The 22,647-nt window shown below is 44.4% G+C and overlaps 1 protein-coding gene across 17 annotated transcripts in view; it reads left to right on the forward strand.

The window, feature by feature from the left end:
- SLC15A2 (solute carrier family 15 member 2) overlaps nucleotides 1-22,325 on the forward strand; it is a 72,549-nt gene extending 50,224 nt beyond the window's left edge. For 7 of the 17 annotated variants that reach the window (XM_048310138.1, XM_048310134.1, XM_048310129.1 and 4 more), the window contains 7 exons: nucleotides 347-511; nucleotides 3,160-3,206; nucleotides 5,175-5,285; nucleotides 6,362-6,458; nucleotides 8,922-9,068; nucleotides 10,086-10,190; nucleotides 11,036-22,325. In XM_048310138.1, coding sequence (XP_048166095.1) covers nucleotides 347-511; nucleotides 3,160-3,206; nucleotides 5,175-5,285; nucleotides 6,362-6,458; nucleotides 8,922-9,068; nucleotides 10,086-10,190; nucleotides 11,036-11,212 — 849 coding nt within the window. In that variant the 3' untranslated portion in view covers nucleotides 11,213-22,325. Of the gene's footprint in view, nucleotides 1-346; nucleotides 512-3,159; nucleotides 3,207-5,174; nucleotides 5,286-6,361; nucleotides 6,459-8,921; nucleotides 9,069-9,696; nucleotides 10,191-11,035 lie in introns of all 17 variants that reach the window. The other 10 variants (XR_007204943.1, XR_007204944.1, XR_007204945.1 and 7 more) reach the window with 10 other exon arrangements.
- The last annotated feature ends 322 nt before the right edge of the window (nucleotides 22,326-22,647 follow it).

Raw genomic sequence — 22,647 nt, forward strand, 5'->3', positions numbered from 1 at the left:
GACTGAAAGGCCTGACTTGCATGTCATTGAAGAAAGGATGGGCTTTTCTTCAGCATTTTCTAATAAAGCCCACAGATGCAAAAGCTTGTTCTGCTCCATCACCTTAGAAGTGCATGGGAATAGCTTTACAAATGAAGCATAATATCTCTGTTACATGAGACAGAAATTGAATGTTTGGAGACAAATTTCCCCAGTAAAGGATACACCTTACATTCACCTGTAATTAGGAATAAAGGATAACAGGATTACAGGCTCCCTTAAAGAGGGAATAGTGTTGCACTTGGTAGGAAAAGACAGATCCTTTCTTATCTGAAGAAAGTGTAACCAAGTTTATTTTCTTCCACAGAACCCAGCTGAGTACTCAAAATTAATATTGAATGGAGAGCAACAGAGCCTTCACTTCACCCTGCAACATCAAGGATTGACTCTTGCTTTTAACTACACTGTGAAGGAAAAATCAGTATACAGCTTAATTGTTTTTGAGGCAGAAGGAAGCCTATCAAGCCGCTTAGTGAGTGTGGGAGTGAAGTGTAAATACAGTATTAATTCAATGGCTGTGATGCTACAATGGGGTAATAGGCTCATTAATTCATTTGCTCAGTTGCAATGTCTGTCTGATTGCTCTCAGATGCTCTAAACCTGACTTTTTAGCTAGAGGCACTGGATCTGTACACATTTCTGCTGGTTGATTAATAGAGGCGTTGTGGCATCTGAGAGCCTTTTCTGGGCACACTTTAATCCACTGTGTGCTGCAGTGGGAGAGCAGAGTCATGCCTGCTAGGCAGCAGAGCTGGAGAAAGCTGGGGAAACAGAGCCAGAGATTTCCCCCCAAAGATGATTCTATAAAGCAAAGATGTTAAAGAGGCTCTAGGGCTGGCCATGGAGTAAAAGCATCAGAGGAATGATTCTGGGTTTAGTTATTGCAAGGGTTTAGTGAAAAAGCACAGAAGGCCCATTTGTTTTACTGAACAGAATAAATGATTAAGCTCATTTCAGGCTCTGCAGCAGAGCTGGCTGTATTTGGACTTCTGTGTATTTCTGCAACAATCAGAGAGGAGCATATGGGATGTGTAGGGCAAATTCTGGTATCTTTTATGTGTAGCTGTGTCCTAAGAAGCTCTCTTGAAATGAATGGTGTTATTGCACATTGTGGCAGGTGTGTAAATGCCATCACAATCTGTCCTCATGCTAAAATACCCATTCTCCTTGTAGTTCCTCAGCCTTCTACCTTGCAGGGTAGCCACACCAAGCATTCAATATTATGTAGTAGAAATCATATAACTGCTTTCCAAAATTAATTTAAAGAATTTATTTTGTCATAACACTAAGGTTCTTTGCTGATGATCAAACTTTACACTTTGGAGTCTGGGGCTCAGTATCACACAAAATTAAGTTTCCCTGTGACCCTGATGGCTGTGTGCTGTTTCCTTAAGAAATGGATACTTGTACAGTGGTTTTCATACAGTCCTTAGGAAGCAAAAGTCTGCAACAGGCTTGGAGCATAGCAATCTCAGAGCTCTAGTACTGTGCTGCCCCAGCTGTCTAGACTGTGCTTAAATTAATGCCCACCCCAGCACAGGCAGGCTCCCATGTGCTGGGAAACAGCTGTGCTCTTGGGTGATGTTATTGACCCGTCATTCACAGCTGTAGATAAGGGAGATGTGGAAGACAGTGTGGTAAATGATACTGTTCCAGCACTGCAACACAAGGAAAGCAATGCCAGCATACTGCTGTGTTGTAGAGCTCACCCCTGAGTAACCTCTTTCACTGCTGGGTTTGGCCCACTCACTCAGGTGGGAGTGCTTTCCTGGAAGGATCCAATCTGAAATTGGTTTCTTCTCCTTTGTGGGCTGTCGAGTAGGCAGGAAATGAATTTGAGAGCTCTGGGGATCATCAGTGAAAACGAGTAATAATTTGGCTGCTCTGTCTGCAATGAACTAGAGTATTCATCCCCGTGTATCTCCCATGGAAAAAAAAAAAGTTGCGATATATTATTTATTGCTCTGACATTTATTATTCACTGTGGCTATTTATTATTTAGGGCATATGTTATTTGTGGGTAGCATATTACTCTGAAGTACAATAGACATTTTATAGATATACTGAAATTCTGGATCCTTGGTCTCAGAAAGTCAGGGTTTCGCATCAGGATAAAAGTGTGGAGAAAGGGCCAGAAAAATTTTAGAGAGCCAGTCTCCAAAAGTCCCTTTTGGCTTACCTGTGTTCCATCTGTGGGCAGTGCAAATTGAAATTGCCCTGCCATCTTCAGTGGACATGGCACCACTCTGGATTTCTACCAGCCAAGAGCTTTGCTTTGTGTTCTTTTTTTGTGCCATACCACCTCCAGGGCAGGTCTGCGTCTTAACTGTGTTTTTTCTGCATTGTACACCAAATAGGTTTCTCCAAATGAATGTTGATTAACTATCTAGCTGCTGCTCTAGCTGTGGTCTCCAGGAGAGAGACTCTCACTCCCCAGTGTGCCCACCCAGATTGCCATTTCAGGGGTCTGCCTGCAGAGACCATGAGCAAGACTATGAGCACAAACAAGCTCAGTGCATCTTGGTTTCTCCTGCTCTCTGCCTGCATATTACAACAGTTGAATCTCTTGAGTACTGAGGATCAGGGAAAGCATGAGTGATGCATGATGATCAGTATAGTAACCATGTAGTTCCTCTCAGCTTTAGACTTCTGTGAAGTCTATGAATATGACAAGAATCAGGGTCTGAAAGTTAGGCAGTTGCAGATTTTGTAGGAGTAAGGCACTCAAGTTTAGTTGTAACTAGTCACTGAAAGATGCTAATGTGAATAGTGCTCTCTTGGTATCTCAAGATGAAGACAAATACTTTTTTGGAGGGTGTTACATGCCTTAGTAGAAGGGTGACTGGCTGAAACTCAGTACCCTTTGTTACAGAGGGGAGATGAGGAGAAAAGGTATGGTCTCATCTTAAGCCCTTGGAGGAGACAAAATTTTGCCATTGGCTTCACTGTAGCAGGGCTCCCCATCTGTGGCCTGATGCAAAGCTTATGTGAGAGTCCCGTTAATTTCCACAGGCTTTGCAGCACATGTGTAACTCTGCAGACACCAGTATTGTCTGCCACACATTGTTGTAAGGCAGCATTAATAAATATGTTTGATGTGTTTTTTCTTCCCCTATTTAGATTACAGACTTGGAAGCAAAGCCAGAAAATGGTTTGGCAGCTGTTAGGTAGGAATGGCTTTTTTTTGAGGATTTGGCGGTGGTTGGGTGAGGGAAAGTGCTTTTGTCTAATGCATCTGTATGTAACATAGCCCAGATGTTCTCGGGTTGGAATCTAGTCCGCACTTCTCATGCAAGACTCGAGTGTCAGCTGTGGAGGCTTGACAGAGTGTTACCTCCCACATGTGCCATGCAGAGCTGAGAACTATTGCTGCTCACTGCCTGGGATAGTCTGGGCTGAGATGGCAACATAAAAGAGCTCCTTCCTTGGAAAAGTGGCAAATTCATCTCACTGATGAAAGGGAAGAAGCAATTTGGATAGGAGCTGTTGCCATGTCCTTTGCAAATTGGCCAACCCGTGACATTCACCCAAAGTCACGCACAAGTGTCTCCAAAATTGGATACAACAACAATTTTACATCCTCATAAACAATTGGGCATTGGGCTCTGCTTAGTACACTCTTCCTAATTTGAGCTACTCCATTTAGTCCATGAACACTCCTGTGCTGGTTTGTGCTGGCTGCTGCAGTGCAAAAGATGCAAATTAAAAAAAAAAAAAAAAAGAAGATTCCAGCTGGACATTCTAACAAAACAACAAAACGAACCCACCACAAAAGCAAAACCAAAAAACAACCAAACAAAGCAAACCTTAAAAACAATGGCCAACCCCTTTATCTGAAACCTGTGAAGACCCAGTAGGAGAGCAGTATCTCTTCATAGCCCTGTGCTTGTGAAGGTTGCTACTGACTGAACACCTTGAAGACTTGATTCAGTCAGAATTGGTTTATATTTTCTTGTGGAGGTTTTTGGCAAAATCCCCAGACTTTCCCGTTTACAAATTGTTAAGAAGTTTCACTAGGAAGAAACTATTTTTTTCCTAAAAATTTACTTTTGTTAAGCGCTTGACTAACTTCAGGGATTTACCCCCATTTAAGGAACTGAAAACCAAAATATTTTAAAACATAGATCAAAGGAAAAATATTTGGTTTTACTAACAATTTTCAAATGGCTAAAAGGAAACTGTCTTTTGTCTGTGAAAAAACACCAAACAAACCATTCCCATATAAGTTTTAGTTTTGATGAAGAGATCTTATTTTGCTAGAAAACTCCATCCGACTGGTAGAAACTCATTGCCAGCATGGTGTACCTGCTCATCAGGATACACAGCTTCAAGTTTCCTGTGGTAGGCTGAGGCTCTGTCTTCTCACACAGCCATAGAACAGACACCATAGAGTCATAGAATGGTCTGGGTTTGAAAGGAACTTGAGACCACCTTGTACCAACACCCCTGCAATTGGCAGGGACACCTCCCACTAGACCAGGTTGCTCAAAGCCCCATCCAACCTGGCCTTGGACACTTCCAGGGATGAGGCATCCACAACTTTGCTGTTCCAGTGTCTCACCACCTTCATAATGAAGAGATTCTTCCTAAAATCTAATATAATCGAACCCTACCCTCTCTCAGTTTAAAGCCGTTCCCCCTTGTCCTTTAACTCCATACCCTTGTAAGAAGTCCTTCCCCAGCTCTCTCATAGGACCTCTTCAGGTACTGAAAGGTGCTCTAAGGTCTCCCTGGAGCTTTCTCTTCTCCAGGCTGAACAGCCCCAACTCTCTCATCCTGTCTTCATAGGAGAGGTGCTCCAGCCCTCTGATCATCTTCGTGGGCTCCTCTGAATTTGCTGCAATCTTTGATGGTCTCTGAGATTGGATTGCCTGGAGGTTCTAGACCACAAAAAAGTGAGGGTCACTTTTCACAGGAAAGAGAGTAAGAGGGTAAAATTATGCAACAGGGAAACAAATCTTGTATTGAAAAACTAGGCAATGAATCAGACAAATATTTTGGTAACTTGCAGGGAGACTTTCATAACCTTATGGAATTACAGAATGTTTTGGGAGAGTAAGCAGACTTCTAAAGTGTCTACTATTATGCTTCTCCTGCCCTGTCTGACAGGTCAATAAAATATGGTTTCTTTGCAGATTCATTAATGGTTTGAGCCAAGATGTCAACCTCACTATTGATAGCAAAAGGTTCATTGCTGTTCAGAAAAACTACAGTGCTTCTGAGTACTCGCTGCTGGAGAGGGACATGTAAGTCTCCTTCCTGAGCTGAAGGTCCTCACTGAGGCATTTCCTTGGATACAAAGAGGCTTTTCTTGGTCTAATAGCAAAACCTTGATTGCTATTGTCTTGGCATGTGGTTGTGGGGACAGATGTTTGTAAAAAGCAGAATTATCAGCTCAGTGCGGGGCAGGTGCTCTGGGCCACTTGTGTGTGTGCAGAAGTTTTTATTCACATTATGTGGGGGCCTGGAGGGAAGAGACTGGCTATTCCTGTGCATCTGTCAGTGGAGTAAGGTGGGGCATGGTAAAGTCTCCTCTGCCATTTCGTGCTTGCTTTATTTTGTTATTCTCTCAGGCCCGAGCTCCTAGTGTTAGGGTGCTTTCAGGGAGAGGCCAATCCATATTCCATGCTACAATGTGTTGATATGTGGGCTGGTAACATGAAGTAGCATTACGTGGCTTTGCAGGCTGGGCTTGTTAGACAGGGGCTCCATATGGCCTTGGTTTGGCAGCACTGGAGTTGGCTCTTGTAGGGTATTTCTAGCATTTCCAATGTTTCAAAACAAGCTTCATGTCTTTTCTCTGCATCAGCTCCATCCAAAATATTTATTGCTGCAATTTAGTAGGATGCAGCAGCCATTGTGGCAATGCTGCTGAGCCTCTGTGCCATCTCACACATCCAAAATCAGAAGAACAAATATGCAGGCTAATTTGCTCTACTAAAAGTAAACAAAGTGGCTTCTGGGTGCACATCTCTGAGTTCCTGTTGACTGCTTGTCTGGCCTACAGTTCCTGAAGACATGGAAAAAATTTTGGGAGGAAAATAAACCTGAGGGGGAAAAAACAAAATAAATCAGCACTAAGAAGAAGAAGAAACCATTTAAAAATGTTAGCATGGTTGTTAGGTGAATTCCAGTCAGTGTCTAAGTGCTTCTGGAAGGATAAGATGGCAAGAACTCCAGTGATTGTCTGATGTAAACACTACTGCATCTTTGCATCTTGCATCCTCCCTGCTCCATTTCAGGGGCATGTTGGATAGCTCTGCTCTGTGTTCTTTGTTTGGGGAACTAACTGGGAAATACTGTCCTTCATCCTTTTATCTAGATATAATAATGGAAAATGCATAACTGAAACAGGAGAGTTCCCCCTGGAGCTGGGGCTGCTTGACTTCGGTGCCTCATACACTGTTGTGATAACTAATGTAAGTGTTCCTATGATGGTTACACACTCCTGTTCTACTCTCTGGCAGTGCTGTTGTTCTTGTGTTGGTGGCTCTCGCTTGCTTTGTCCACTCTGTGATCCCTGGGCAGTAGCCATCTGAAGGCAGTCCATTATGAAAGGGATAGTAAAAGGTTTTGGTACCTACATCAGCAAGGTGGGTGTGTATTTGTTCCACCTTACGCTGTGATCATGTCAGATTACATGGGTTAAAAAGAAGTAAAATCTTTCCCTGGATAGAAATCCTCCATAGAAAATCATGTGATCTGTGGTTTGTGCTCGTCTCATGCCATGCTCAAGCAGTTAACATTGACCCAGAGCACTGCAAAGAGTTATTACCATCTGCCAAGAGCTGACTCTGCTTGTGGTCTTTAAAAAACTGTACCTGGTAGGGCCTCACACCCAAAAACTGCAGAAGCAGTCTGCTCTATCCTCACATTTAGCTTACTGAGCTAAAGACTGATCTTCCAAGATTTGTAGATTATGCACAGGGGGAAGAGGGACAACGTCTTGAGGGAGGAGGTTGGTGAAGTTGTACATCTGTTTCCTCCTCTCACTGTCTGTACAGCTAATTTGGAGCCTAGCGAAAAGTCAAGGCATGGTTTTCTGAACAGCCTAGCCCTTATGGGCTCTGAGCACTGCTGAGAGGGTGGATTCCTTTCCCTGCCTGCCAGCCTCTCAGACACACTGCTTCAACCCTGGTCCAGCTGGCTGGAGCCACGGAGATGAACGTGATCAGCTTCGTTCCCATTTTAACCTTTCCACCACAAAGGCACACAGACAAACTGAGTCTGACAGGACACACTGCTAAGCTGCCCTCTGAGACTTTGGCTACTGTGTTGTGATGAGCAGAGCAAAGTGTTGTCAGCTACTCCCTGGCAGTAGCATCTCCCTGTTGGGCAATTAATGGGAGCTGTTCACATCTGCTGGGTCCAAATACGTAGGAGGAAAAATATAGCCGAGAAGCACCTGGCATTTTTTTTTTTTCCAATTCCAGTAGCTGGAGTGGGATGTACAGCCCTGAAGGGAACAAGCAGATGCTGCCATCTGTGAGTGCAGAGATTTATGTACATAAAACACACACATTTGAAGTGATGTTGGCCAGACCCTTCTTCCATGGCTGCAAGCCTCTTTCATCAGCTGAGAAACCAGACAGAGAAGTTGCATGAAAAATATTACACTAAGAAAATTTCCCCAGAGCCTCTGGTAAGACAAGAGCCAGGGCAGGCTGAGGTAGATGTGTCCCATGTCACTGTGGCCAAGGATTCCAGTTTGTGGTCCCATCTGCAAAAGTCCCTGCTATAGCCCTGGCTGCTCAGGGTGGCAGTGTGCCTCAGTCCTTCTGCACCCTGTGCTAAGTACTTTAATATTTTTGAGCCTCTGTTTTTCCATATCTCTCTCTGTGGTTTCTGCCTTCTGTAGAGAGTTAGTTTGCTTGAGGCCAAGATCACTTTTAATTATTGGAGTGATTTGTACTGAGCCCTGCTCCTCTGCCAGGAGTGCCATATAGAAGAATCAAGAATACAATATATTAGTCTGCTAATGTAGCTGAACTGTGAAACTTAAATCACGGGGGTGCTGCCTTCTGCCCAGCCTTCCTCACTGTGCAGTTACAGCATGGTGCTTGTGACATTTCTTTATGGGCTAAAGAGCAATGCACAGCTCTCCTCTCACCCCTTTTAGCCTGCTGAAATACAGTCTCTTGATTTCCCTCCCTGGCAATGATTGGTGATTAAGAACATCTCATAAACATCCCTTGTATTTTCCCAAGTACTCTCCGTAAACACAGGGCTTTCTGCCTGAAGTAATTTCAATCTAGTGTTTTCCTGGCTTGTAGTCCAATCTCTCTCAGCCTCTAAGCCTCTGCATCACAAGGAGTATTAATTACAACTGGGAAAACAAACAAAAATAATTAGGAATACAGGTACCATAACTATCTGAATATATCTGATATGGAGCCGTCTTTGCTACTCTTGGCATTCCTGAGCTGAATTTGTTTGGGTGTCAGTGATATCATTGGGAAGTTGTACAGTGCTGATAAAATGGGAGTAGTGACCACCTGGATGCAATGAGCACTTACCCTGTCATCCTTTTTTGACCTTGGGGACAGCAGCAGGTCACAGGCTCTGCACTGGAACCTCACAGGCTTTTCCCAGCCCCACTACAGAAGACAACTTGTTGGTTTGCAGTAATTCAGGGAATTCTTGTGGTACCTGAATGAGCTGGAATGCTTTCATCCTGCTCTTTCTGCCCTGTGCAGCAGGAGTCACCCCATTCCCAACAGGCTTGGAAATGGCAGGGTTGAGAGCCATAGTTTGCTTCAAAGACAGAGCTTTTTTTCCACCTTTGCTTAAAACTTTATTTTGGTATATTTTCTGTTGTTGTCCAGGCTAAGAAAGATCTGATCTTTCAGCAGCTAATCAGTGTGCCTTTATTTTCCTGATAGATTTCTGGAGGTGCTGTTGAGACGTGGAAGTCAGAAGACATCAAAGCCAACAATGTCCATATGGCCTGGCAGTTACCACAATATTTATTGATATCTGCTGGGGAGGTGATGTTCTCCATTACGGGTCTGGCCTTCTCCTATTCTCAGGTACTCCACTTAAAGATAAGGGCCTTACAATTAGACTTCAGGATTCATTCCTGCATCTGTGATTGACTTGTCATACCTCCTTTGACATGACACTTACTAACAATGTTATCTGTCCTTCAGCTGAAAGTGGGATTATAGCACACCTTGCTGGGTGCCCTCAAGCTAAATTAATTCATATTCTGAAGGTACCTGTTCTCAGTGATACTTGGAAATCTCCTTTTCTGGTAAACCTGAGAACACAGAACAGAACTGGATAATTAACATGAAAGCTCTGAATAGTGTAATATCAGGGTTTTCTCCTAGTGAAGGATTTTTCAGTGATATAAAGGCAAAGGTATCTCAAGGGCTATAGGGTGGCATGAGGGCTTGGCACATGCTTTAAATTGAGAGACTGAAGGGGTCTAAACATGCAACGTTGTAACAAGGGAACAAGGGGTCATGAATGTGCAAGGACTGTTTGATTGTTGTTTGGGGAGGTTTCTGAGAAGAGAGGACTGAGACATTACATGGTCGAACAGCTACTGAAGTTACTCAAATTTATCCCTGGAGTAAAGTGCAGATGTTTATTAATGAGGATGATTAATACAGTGGGATGATCTGTAATGGGATGTGAAAAATTTGTCCTCAGCAGGAAATTTCACATCAAGATCCAGTCTCTTTTCCAAAGGTGTACAGCCACACGGCACCAGACTCCGAGCTGCAGGGCTTGTGTGGCTCCTTGGACGTCCTGATCGTACCATTTCAGATGATGCAGGTTGGAGATGACCAGGATTCAGCTCTGCAACAACAGCATCTCCTGCTTCTTCGTGTGTCCTCCTGTCCATGTTTTGAAAGCTCCTTGTATGCATGCAGCTGTTGAGATTAACCACAGATTAACCACTCCACACAGAGGAAATTCCACCATCTTCTCCTAGGCTGAGCCCAGTGACACCTACACTGGGCAGGACACCAGAGGGTGAAGCAGGGCCGAAGGGCACAGCACAATTCCCACTGATCAGGCCCTTCTCCTCTTTTCAGTCTCCAGCCAGCATGAAGTCGGTGCTGCAGGCAGGCTGGCTGCTCACGGTGGCTGTGGGGAATACCTTTGTGCTCATTGTTGCCGAGGCTGCACCAATGGCACAGGTATGGTTTGGCTCTTGAAAGAGAGATAATGCTTTACAACAGGCTTCTGGTGCTTCTGGATGTCCGTGTCCTCGAGACACATCTCTGCCCAGCCCCAGACTGCTGCACCTGAGTGACAGCAGCCCACCCTGAGCTGCCCCCCAGCCCCTGCTCAGTGGGGCCCTCAGTGGTGCTCCCCTGGGGAGCACTGGCCCTCCCTGACCCTCCCAGTGTCAGGAAATAGCTGACCTGCACTGGATAATGCTGCTGGAGCTCAGCTCTAGGCAAGCTCGCTGTGTTTGGACCTGGAGCCTGGACACAGTGGCAGCCACAGGTTGAGTTGCTCACTAGGAACAGGAACAGTGGGCATTCAGCTCTTCCTCAAGGTTCTCACTTGGGAATCCTGCCAGGCCAGCTGTTTGTGGCACCCCTGAGATGTCAGGCTTACAGAGGGAGGTCGTGGTGCAGAGGTAGTTTAATTCAGGCTGTGAAATTTCTGGGATGATGCCATGAAGGTGTGAACTGGGGCTTGTTTCTGGGCAGCATGAACCCACCTCTCCCAAGAGAATCTTGTAGGCAAAAAGCCCAGGTAGATATGTTCCAGTCAGGACAGATTTGTAAGAAAAGATTTAATGAACACAACTCAATCTAACTGTTTTGTTTCAAGATGTATTACACATTTGTAATTACATAATGTGTACAAGCATTTACCAGAAAACAGAATGAGAAAGTTTCTATCTTGTGAGCCATTTTGGAAACTAAAAAGTAATTTTCACCCAGCTCTTCTAAAAGCACTTGTAAGTGCAGAGATGTCCTCCAGACTGAGTCTGGGGTCTCCTGACCTGCTGTTCTTTTTTCTTTCCTAGTGGGCTGAATTTGTCTTGTTCACTGTTCTCCTCTTTGCTGTGTGCATTATTTTCTCCATCATGGGATATTTCTATGTCAGTGTGGATCCAGAGGACCTAGAAGAAAAAGAAGAGAAGAGAGAGACCTCAAGCAGAGGAAACATGATTGGTCTTGTTACTCAGAAAACAAAGCTCTAACACATCACGGGTTGGGATTTTTTTTTTTTTTTTGTACTCAGTTATGAGATGGTAAAAGAAGGGTGGGGACAGTGTTATTTTATTTTAGACCACTGCAGTCTTTATTTCTCAAAATGTAGCCACCTTACAAATGGGACCAAATAGCCCTCTATAAAACAATGGGGCTCCTGAAATCAGAGCAAAACTCCCTGGAAAAGCTCCTCAGGTATTAAAAGCCCTTGTTAGTAATTACAGTGTAATTTAAAACCTGCCCATCTTTTTAAGCATGGAATGCTTTCCTCTGATTTTGCCTTAAACATATATTTAGGGCAGCAGGGAGGAAGGGTGGAAGGAATGCCATATGACACAAAAATCTGGAGATGTTAGAAGAGAAGAAAGAGGAAGAACTAGTATAGGATTTAGTGAAGAATAGACATTAGTGACAGAAGAATTTTTAATGCTATCATCAAGGACTGTAAGGGTTACACACAGTCCCAAAGGATTTCATCATGTAACTCTCCTTATGAGTACTTCATCCCATTATTCCATGTTATGAATGGTTCTGATTTATGATTTTTACCTTCAGGCTCAGAAGTAATAACAGGGAATTAAATTCTGCAGGCTAAAATATTCCCAAAACACTACTGACGAAGACAGGCATGCTACCACCTCTCCAATACCCATTTTTTTCCCTAGAAGTTTTTAGCAACTGATGGTGTTCTTTGATTAGACATGATTAGAGAATTGGTTTATGCTTTCTTATTTCAGAATTCCAGACAGTTATTTGCCATCTTCCTATACATTAAGCCTTTATTGGGCATTTCCTTTTACAGCACCTGTCACTGCAAGTTAGGATATGGCTGATTTCTTATCTCATGCCTCAGTTATTCCCCACTGGGAGACAAGTTGCAGCAGTTTCTATAAAATTCCAGGCATCCTGCAGTGAGTTATTTACAAGGATGCACTTTATCATTTTTTCAGTCTACAAGAAGAGGCCATGGCATATGACATTTTTCTTTTTCCTCCTTGTTTTTCTGTCTCTACCAAACTTTGGATATAGCAATTTTACTGGAATTGTGATATAATTGTCTGATTTTCCTCAATTGCATGAAGCTGTGATTTCGTGTTCTGCATAGGAGTAATTCAACCACTGCTGATCTAGTAAAACTCCTGAGAGAGTCCCTGCCTTCCTCTGTCACTTCAAGGCCACAGTTGTAACAGGTATGACCTAATTTAAAACAAGGTTGTCAATAAGATCTTCAGGTTCACAGAGAATAGGTTTTAAATTATGCTTTCCTTTTCCATCTTGGCATTGGCCATAGGTGGTCGCTGATACTTGGGTTCAGGAGATCACAAAATACATGTTTGATTTAATTCCTCTTCAGGACAGTACTAGGAAATACACTTAGTTTGACACTTCAGCTCTTTTGATGTGCTGCCCACTTGAGCAACACTGAGAAAACACAGCTTTTTGGTTTCTAACTCACAGATTGCTCCCTCTGCTTCATGTCCTAAATGGTCATGGACTTCCACCACTAGTTCTGCATAAGCTCCTGCCTGCTATGAAGTAGCATCTGGGCTTGTGCCAGAGGGGGACCATGGTCTCATCAGATAAATGAGAACAGGCTGCAGATGTGCACGCAGGAGCACTTCAGGTGGTTTAGTACATGCAGAGACATTTATTAAACTGTGGTGGCTGGATCCGCGCAGCTCAACCCTACAACTCCATGGGGAATGAAAGGCATTGAAAGCCACCTATTAGGTCATCCAACCTGCTTCTGAGAAGCCAAGTGAGGATTATTCCCCTCTGTTCTTTCTGGTATTGTTCTCCTGCTGTGATTCTTTGTGTGGGTTCTTTCTCCTCCAAGCATTGTTGTTTTCCTAATCCCATTTTATGACACACTGTGAATCGGCTCAGAGGCTGCTGAATCATTCTGCTGCGATGCTGTTTGACCAGCTTCCAACTTGAAGCACTAATAGAAAGCATTTCTTCCTCCACCCACTGCAAACAAAACAAAAATCCCCAAACTGAAGGAATGGCCAGGCTCCAGTAACCCTGAACAAACACAATTTAGAATTATTAGAGCATTTAATTTTCATAAGCCTTGAATTTGGAAGTATGTTGGGGTTTGAGGGCATATGTGGTGAAGAGACAATTCAAAATTATTGAAGCACTTTCCTTGGGAAGCGCTTGGTAAGCAGTTCAAAGTTGCATGAGGGAAAGCAAGATATCCAGATCTCTAAGACTACATATGCTTAAGAACCTCTTGATTTTTTTTTTTTTTTTTTTTTGTTTTATTTCCTTATTGGCGACACTACCAGAAGCTGTCACAGATTCTGAGCTTAATTTAAAGAAATCCTTCCAAACTCATAAAAGATACATTTAGGATGTCATCTGTATCTGCTTTTTAGACTCCTGATGCCAAATTGCCCCTTTCCAAACATCTCCATGTTCCAAACCATCACCATAATGCTGGGGGAAGGAAAAATTGCAATTCACAGTTGGGAAGGTTATGAACAGGAAGGCAATGCTATAAATAAAGTGCTAACATGAGGCTGGGGTCTGCTTCTCCCAAGACTTGCTCGAGGGACTGTAAGGCTCTGTTCACATTCCTCTTAGAGATGAACTGGTTACTTCTTCCCACCTACTCACCATTACCTATTGGAAGCTTTTTCCTTCTCTGATCTGCCTGCTTGGTTGCTGGTATGATCCTTTCCCACTGCTTCAGCTGCAGTTGTAGTTTTGCTAAATTGGACCCATTTATTTGGAATGCACCAGCAGTTTGGAGGGATTTCCACTGGCATGCTCACAACCAGCCAGGAGCAGGCTAGGGGCTGTAACAATGAGCTGCCCCTTCTGTAGCTGGAGAAGGTGGAAAAATAGCACATTCTGCATAGCACTCCTCCAGTTTTAGAGCCACAACTCCATCCTTGGAGGCCTTGCATCACTTTCAAATGTACTCAAGACTGGATCAAAGGTTTGGGACTCGATTCCATGGAGTAGTGAGGTCTCAGGGTTTTTCTTCCATATGGTCAGCTCAGAGATGGGGCCATGTTCAGCTCTTAATACCCAATTTTAGAAGAATATTCTTTATTCCTCACAACTCTTTGCTTTAGGATCACAGGGAGGATCCAAAGTAGTGATAGTATATGTAAAGCTGTATGAACCTCTATAGAGAAATAGCAGCCTGCTGCCTGTCCAACTTCACCTGTCACTGAAGATTCTCAGCTGTTGGTGAAGCTTTACCTGGCACAGATGAGGAAAAGCTCACACCAGCTGACCTAGAGAAATCATCCTCTCCAGCTGAGGGACAGGGAAGAAGAGATGGTGGGGAACTGTAGATGTGTTGCTCCAAGAGCAAACCCTCTTAGAGATTGTAGGGGTTTGGCTTTGCTCTGCCAGTATGTGTGTTTATCTGGTTTTATGAAGGGTGTTTTCTGAGAAAGATCTTTTTTTGCAGAAAATTTCCCTTCATTTGCACTGGCTCTTGCCAGTTTTCCCCTTAGCAGGTTGTAACCGTGACGAGTGTTATTTCCAGTTTTGCATGAGATAAGCATAAAAATGAGATTTCAAACTCAGCAAAAATAACATCTTGGCTGTCGGTTCCTTAAATTTACCTCCTCTTTCTGAGGCAGACAAATGCCTTTAGGTAGCAGGTTTGTTTGTGCAGCTCAAGAGGCTTTCATCTTCCTTTTCTTCACTCTTCCTTTCACCACAATCCCAGAATTCCAGAGGATGAGCCCTGGGAGGGCTGCATGGGACTGGCTTGGATGCAGCTGGTGTGTGCTGTCAGCACTGACTGGGAAGCAGGAGCTTGGCCAGGTCAGGAGCTAGTTTCTCTCTGGATACCCAAACAGGGCCTGGCAAAGTAGACTGAGGCAGGGCTGGCCCTGGTGGAAGTTGTGGTTTCGTGAACAGTGACCTGGATGTGAGTTTTATTGTGAAAGGAAAAGTTTTCACTTTGCTTGGCTGAGGTGTGAGGCAAGGAGACTGCAGACTGATGGGCAGGAAGGAAAGCAAGCTGTTTGGTTAAGGTCTTCCCAATTCCTCAATGAACAGCTGAGGTTACATTGAATATTTGCAGAGAATATGAAATGAGAGAAGAGGAAAACGCAGGTGATTAAACAGTGAATGACTTCAGGTCTTTCAGAAGAACACTCTCCTAGCTGGTGGTGAAGGGCCATCAGGGGAGATGGTCACCCATGGCTTGAAAATGGGTTTGGCATTCCAGAGTACTGCAAAAACCAGCATGAAGACCAGCATTGGTGGGTCTGCAGTGACCAGAAGAGGAGGTGGCTGTGCCCCTGGCAATGTCCCCACCACCTATGGGAGCCACCACCTTGGCTTCACCCTTGGGACAGAACAAACAGCTGAATGGGTATTACAGATGTGATTAGCACAGGAGGGAGAGCTACAATTAGGGGTGGTTAACAAGTTTTAGCCAGGGTGATATGCAGAAGAATAATCTCCTTTTTCCCCGCATTGAATTTCTTTGCTGAGCTACAAGAACCACTTTCTAGCACAAGCTGCTTAAACTTGGGAGTTCAGCTCCATGGCAAATACCACAGCTGCTGAATTTTGGATGGTACCAGACTCTGCATTTCATTATCACTACATTTGTTATTGTGATACAATTTTGAAACAGCATTTAAGAGATAAGTCTGGTCCCAGATGCTGACAGATCTGGCCAGGGTTTTGCATGTTGATAGCTGGATTCACTAGCTGTTGGTAGCTAGTGTTTCACGTTAATGTGTGTGATAAACCTCTCATGTAAAAGTAGATGTGGGGCCTTTATAATTCTGCAGCAATTTAGAAAAAAAGCCCCAAAGTTCCACATGAAGCTGGCTAAATTTGAACTGTGGCGTTGCTTCCTTGAGGGAGCTTCCCACGTTCTTTGTAAAGCAGGGACTCTCATTCATGTCCTGCAAAGTGCTCCCCAGAGGGACAAAAATGGGGGACACAAACATTTTGCCTTGAGAAGGGCTTGTGTTGCCTAATGGAAATTGCTTGAAAGAAAATATTGCTTAAAATCCCTCCTTCCTCACCATCTCAGGTGGATATCAAGGAAGGAAGCTGTTTCTTATTGAGCTTTGAATCAAGGAGTTGCTGCGTCTTCTCAACGTCTTCTCATGCTGTGTTTTGCCAGCAGATCAGCATTAACCTGGCTCTAGCACCTGTAGATCAGAAGATTGTCAGGAAGAAGAGCAGCCACACTGCAGGCTCCCACAGTCAGCTGATCAACTCTGATCTCTTCATTTTTAATGAATAGTTGTAGCAGTTATCCTTGCAGGGCTCAGTCAGTCAGAATTGCTCTAAATTTAGGCCATAACTAAGGACCTGAGAGAACTGTAATCAACAAGATAAATAGCTAATGCCTCAAAAACCTGCTAAAACACTGACTTAGTGCTTAATTAAAATTTTAATATGCTTACAGAAAGTAAAAACCTAAACCTGAATTTAGCAATTCAGTCAGAGCAATGAGGAGCTGTAGCTGGAATCCACCAATGTGACAACTGGCAGCCAAGATGACGATACACAAATCAAGCAAACAACCCTTTTTAGATTATTTTTTGTCATTGCATATGTTGCTCAGTCCGCTTGGCCTGTCCTGTTCGATCTACTTGTGTGTAAGGAAAAGAAGCTGAATTGACTTGTTGAAGACATGTACCCTCTCCAAGCTGCAGCTTGGTTCTCCTCTTGTTGCAGACTCCCAAGTTAGCTCCAAATGACTCCCTTTGCTAGCAGTCAGCCCCCTCAGTCCCACATGGTAATCTTCCCTCTCCACAAGTCACTTCTCACTGATGACTTTGCTGGCCCTCAGAACCTTGCTTATTCCTCCTCTCATGCAGACTCTTTGCTGACAGCAACACTGTGTTTGCTTGGGAGTTGTCCTGGGTAATGCTGTCCACTTTCCTGCATCCAGAAAAGCTGCTGACCCACAGGAGAACTGTGTCTGGGCAGAGACCACACAGGGTCTGGGTGGTAACAGCATCTGCCCTGGCTGCTTTGGCTCTGGCTTTTTGTCACAACTTCGGATGGCCTGACCCATCTTCTGTAGGCAAATCAGAGCACAGTGCTTATGCAGCATCTCCCTCCTACCTATCCTGTGCCTGGTTGCTGCCCACAGTCAGCCCTTGTGTTGTGCCACGTCAAGCCACAGGGACTTCTGGACCGACACACTGCTCTCACCAGCCCTGGAGCATCCATTGGTGCTGCCTGTGGCCCCAGCCTATTTGCACGTTATTTATGGCCCTGCCCAGCCTGCCAGTTTGCAAGTCTCTCTCCTGCAGAGGAGTGAAAGAAAGCTACACAGGCTCTGTCCATCTCAGCAGTGGTGTCTGGTCAGTGGGCTGCCTTTGCAACCACAGATCTCCCATCAGCATGGACACAGCAGCTAGTGGAAAGGGGCAGCTCCTCTGTCACCAGTGCCTGCTGGTGTCAGTGGGGCTGGCTCTGTGGCCATCCCAGGCTTGGCCTTTTAAAAGTCAGTGTCAGTGTTTTGCTGAGAGCCCTGTGTTATAACTGTGTATTACCATGTGCTGCCAGTCTTCACCTTCTCAATTTTGTGGTCAAGGAGCAGCAAGCTGCATCCTGGCAGGGCACTTTCTGCTCTTTCTTGGTCTACTTGCCCATCCCCAATGACCAGGTCTTGGGTAATAACTGGCATCTCCCAGATCTTGCTGTGTTTATGTACCCACTCACAAATGAAGTTTCTTCAAATGGAAGTGAGTTTTCTTGGAACTCTGACTCTACCCAAGTCTGCTTGGAGCTGCTGATAGCCTTCATGCTGTCCTCACCAAAGAAAGAAACCTCTCAAAGGTGCTGTACCAATATGGACTTTTCCTGCCCGAGTTAGAGGTGAAACAGGCCAGCAGGAATTCATCAGGCACCAGGAGCTGCTGTCTTTCAAAAAAGGCAAACTGCTGTCAGTCACAGTGGCTCCCCACATGCGAGGCCATGCAGTCCAGCTCCTGCTGTGCCCTGAGTTCAGCAGAGGCCAGCAGATGCTCCGATGCCTCTCTGGGGGCTGCAGCTCCCAGGTCCAGCACTGGCCAGCCCATCTGTGTGCCAGTCATGGGCTGTCAGTGCCAGCTTTGCTTCCTGACACTTTATACAGCCCAAAATCTGCAGAGCAAAGAGAGGACAGCTCCCTCTTTCCACAGAGTGTATTTAATTTGCCTGTTCCTGCTCTTTTCTCATCCACAGCCAGTGTCATCAGCTGCCCTGTTATTTCAGGGCTGGCCAAGGACCTGTGCAGTCTCCCCATCTCACCACTGCCTTGGAGCAAGGGGATGTTTGGACTTTCCCACTCTGCCCACCCACAAGCACCTTCCTGGAAGGTCTCCTCAAATTCAGGGCCTCCACCTTTCCAAAGAGCACATCCCTCATGAGACCACGTTTTTAACCAGTCAGTCCCTTTGTGGGGATTAGCCAGCCTGGGTAATATTTGCATTTTACCCTTTGCTGTCTGCTGGTTGTGGATTTACTTTTGAAGCTAATATCAGTGTTTTTCTTTCCATTTGCTCCCCAAAGGTTGTCCTGAGCCACCTGCACTCTCTGTATAAAATAAATAAATGGTCTTGACTGTTTGCAGGCAGATGGTCTATCCATCTTCTGCCAAAACTTTGATAGTGCCACGAAGAATCCCTCTGCACTAATGGTGCCAGCACAGTCCTTTACATCCCTACTGGAGGATTTCTTTGTTCCTCCTTTGCACCTCCCTTTTGTATGTGCTGCTTAAAACCAAAGGGCTTGTGCTCCATTTCTCACAGCCTACAGCACTCCTCAAGCTTCTGTAATGCAGGCTCTGAGTTCCCTCTTCTGTTTGAGCTGAAAACTATTAAAAGCCATTGAGAGCTTCAGAACCAGCTGGGTTTTGTCTAGTAAAGTTCTTTTTTTTTTTTTTTCCTCACTGTGTTCACATCCATCACTTACAGCTAGGGAGTGAAACACTGCTGCAGTCTTCTCCTGTCAACTCTCTCAGGAGAAGGCTGGGCTTTTAGCTTTTCCATTAAACCCTTATCTTTGATGCCTTTGGTCCTAATGTTCATTGTTCAGCATCCCTTGAAGCCAGGGATTTTGGTTCCTTTCTTTGGGTTTTTGCTTCAGTCTGCTCAGCATTTTGTAGCTGGTGTCACTGTTACATGTCCTGGGGTACACTGACCTGTTGGGCTGAAAATGAGCAGAGGAGACATACCAGTGTTTTTAAAGATGCAGCTAGACAGAACCTGCTCAACTCTGAAAGTTTTGAGCTTCCTTTCAGCTGGTTAGGGAAGAACAGGCACTTCTCCATGTAAAGGTGTGTTTTCATGTCTACTGCATCCTGCTCTGTCTGGAAGGGGACACTGCCAGGTCAGAGCAGCTCCACCATCCTCCTTTCCTCTGGCTCTGCATTTCCTGGCTTGGATTTCCCTGCTCTTGGCTCTCTCACAGTTGTGATATTCACTCAGAGGTAGATATTGCCTCCAGCAACTTATTTTACCAGTCTCATGTTGTTACTTGTGGCGACACCAATCATGGGATTTATTTTGCCTTTTTAGTCTCCACTGTTTTACCACGTTTCTGCTGTGGTTTCTCTTGATTCAGACTGTCAAGCTCTTGGCAATTTTGTCTTCCTCCTCATGGCTTCCCATTATCAATGCTGTGCTTGGAATCCAAGTTGCCTTCATGCCCCAGATCTGCAAGATAAGTAAACTTAGAAAATTATTAGGGGAGACTTTGACTGCTCCTGTCTCCATCAAAGACTAGGATTAAATTAAGTCCCTTTGATAAACTGAGCTGATGGGCCAATTTGGATTGCACATGTGGTATGATGAGCCTTGTGGGGTTTATGATTAAAAGACATGAGAGAACACAATTATTTAGAGAGCTACCAAGAGATTGCTGTAGCTCACTAGTCACTTCTTTATCAGAACAAAAGAAGAGCCCAATTCTCCAGGGTGACAGGCAGCTCCTGGGAGGTGTCCGTGAGTCTCTAATTGCTGTGGGAGGCGGCAGTCACGCTTTGATGTGTGCAATAACACTGCGGGGGGGTGCTGGGGAGAAAGCCACTCCGGCCATTTCTGTCCCCAAGGCACTTGGTCCAGCAGCAAAGCCTTCCACACAGGTGGCTTCTTTATCTCTTTTTACAGTTCCTTGGGTTTTTTTGGTTTTTTTTTTTCCACCATAAACTGCAGCTGCCTTTGCAGCAAGATAGAGCTCAGCTGGGTTTCTTTGCTGGACTGTGATCAAATCCTGACTGCCACAGGGAGCTCAGTGCAACCAGGGCTGCATCAAATCTTCAAGGCTGGGCTGGATCCTGACCCAACAGGAGAAGTCATGTTAGCTCAGGCTCTGCAGCCAGCCCTGAAGATGAGAAATGTCTAACTGGACATAAATGCAATTTTGCCTGTTTTTTTTTTTCTCAGTGTCAGGCTACTGAGTCAGGGCTGGATGGTGTAATTGTAGCAAGGCTATTTTCTCACTTTTTTTTTTTTAAAGGAACATTCATGCTGCATTTTAATTACAACATTTAGAACATGTCCAAATAGCTTGAGCTCAAATTGATCTTGTGTTTCAGCCAGAAAGCTTGTTTTTCATCTATTATTATAATAAATGTGCTATTGATAATAGTTTAGGTGCAATACAGCAAAGCTTTGTGTTATGCATCAGCTCTGGAGGCTCAAAATTTTCTTATTATCCATTACTGACATGACAGTTTACAAATATTTAACAAACAAATTACCAGGTTTTCCTTGTTCCCTCTTAGTTTGCAGTCTCAGTCCTTTTGACAGCTGCATTCAGGATTAATGATGATCTTGTTTAAGACGATTGTTTGCTAGCAAACAGTTTTATTCTCTAAACCTACAAGTGCAGTAGGAGAACTAACACTGGCACTTCAAATTAAATCTCATCCTCAATGCAAAATTTTTTAGCTTTATTCCATCCAGTTGTCCAAAGAAGAAATCGGATTTGCCTGGTAAAGACCTGTTAATAATTTCTTAGGTTATGTAGTCATTTTAAATATAGACACTTAACATGAAGGGCTGGCAAAGGGAGTATTTTTTCTCTGCCAGGCCTGAGCTTGCTGGGTCTATTCAGGCTGTAAGTGTTTTAAAGTCCTTTCTGAGCACAAGCAGGGCAGCAAAGAGACCACCTTGAGCCTCCACGGAAAAGAGAGATCCAGAGGGACAAGCTGGATTTGGTTCTCTGTGAAGTACTGGAAGCAGCACTGGGAAAGATTCAGCCCAGGTCCTGGGAGTGGTAAAACACATCCATGCTTTGCAGCAGCTTCTTCTCCACCTGCTCCAGGTCTGAGCACAAGGTGAAGGGCACAGAAGGGCCTGATGGCTGACATCTGCCTGGGAAGGTTGTTTCTGCTGTAGATGGCTGCAGGTGAAGCGAGGAAGGTGCTACACCCCCTGGGAAAGCCTGGGCATCTTCTGGGAGAAAACACAGCACCGGAATAGAGACTGAAAGAGTATGTGAAGCACCCCCTTCAGAGCATGTCCTGGGCACTGGGCCATCCCTCCCCTGTGGTTTCTGATCTTGGGCTTTGCATGCACAATACAGGAATTCACTGGTGTGTGGGCCTGGCTTTGGAGATGAGAAGTGAATTTGTTCTCAAGAAAAATCACTCTTTGTTGGCAGAAAATCTGTGAGTTGGGTTCCCCAAGGGCATAGTGTTTGAAAATCACAGATGATTAAAAGATAACACATTTGAGGGTCAGTTTTGGGGGTTTTGCTTGGGTTTTTGTTGTTGTTGTTTGTTTGGTTTGGTTTGTTCTTGTGGAAGATGTTTGTTTGTTTGTTTGCCTTCTGGGTATGACAAACTAAATGCCACACATAAATTTCTCCACAACTGACCTCGCCACAAATTTTTTGTTTTAATGCAAGAAAATCTGAGACTCTCCTTAAAAGAGGAGGCCTCCCTCCTGAGTTCTAGAAATACCAAATGTCACACTAACAAAAATGACTAAAGTTGGCAAGTCTGAGAGTCGTTTATCATATTGATCTTAAACAAAAATAAGCCAAATCAAACCAGGCTTGATGAAACAGAATAGAAGCATGTTTGGCTTGAAATAATGCATTAATAGAGAGTATTTCTAAATTTTATTTGATGAGCAATAAAACCAGAGAGTCACAGTGCACACAGTCTGTATGTGCCCTCTGCTAATTGACTATCGTTGTTTGCAATGCAAGCACTCATTACTCACTTCGCCTGGAATCAGTGTGGCCAGCATGGAGCAGCAGGGACAGGGGCACAGCTGCGTATGTCGGCATCTCTGCACATGTGTTTTCAACCCTGGAATAATCCCCATGATATGGACATTTTAGGCTGGTATTCAAGCCTTCATCTCACTTCTTTTTAAGGCTTGCTTAACCCTTTTCCAGTTGACTGATACAGCATCAATCACAGTAATATGCCAGCTATGATGTTCCATTTAATAGCTACCGAGGAGATGGGTGGCTCAAG

The sequence above is a fragment of the Corvus hawaiiensis genome, chromosome 7 (assembly GCF_020740725.1).
Source record: "Corvus hawaiiensis isolate bCorHaw1 chromosome 7, bCorHaw1.pri.cur, whole genome shotgun sequence".
Classification (NCBI taxonomy): domain Eukaryota; kingdom Metazoa; phylum Chordata; class Aves; order Passeriformes; family Corvidae; genus Corvus; species Corvus hawaiiensis.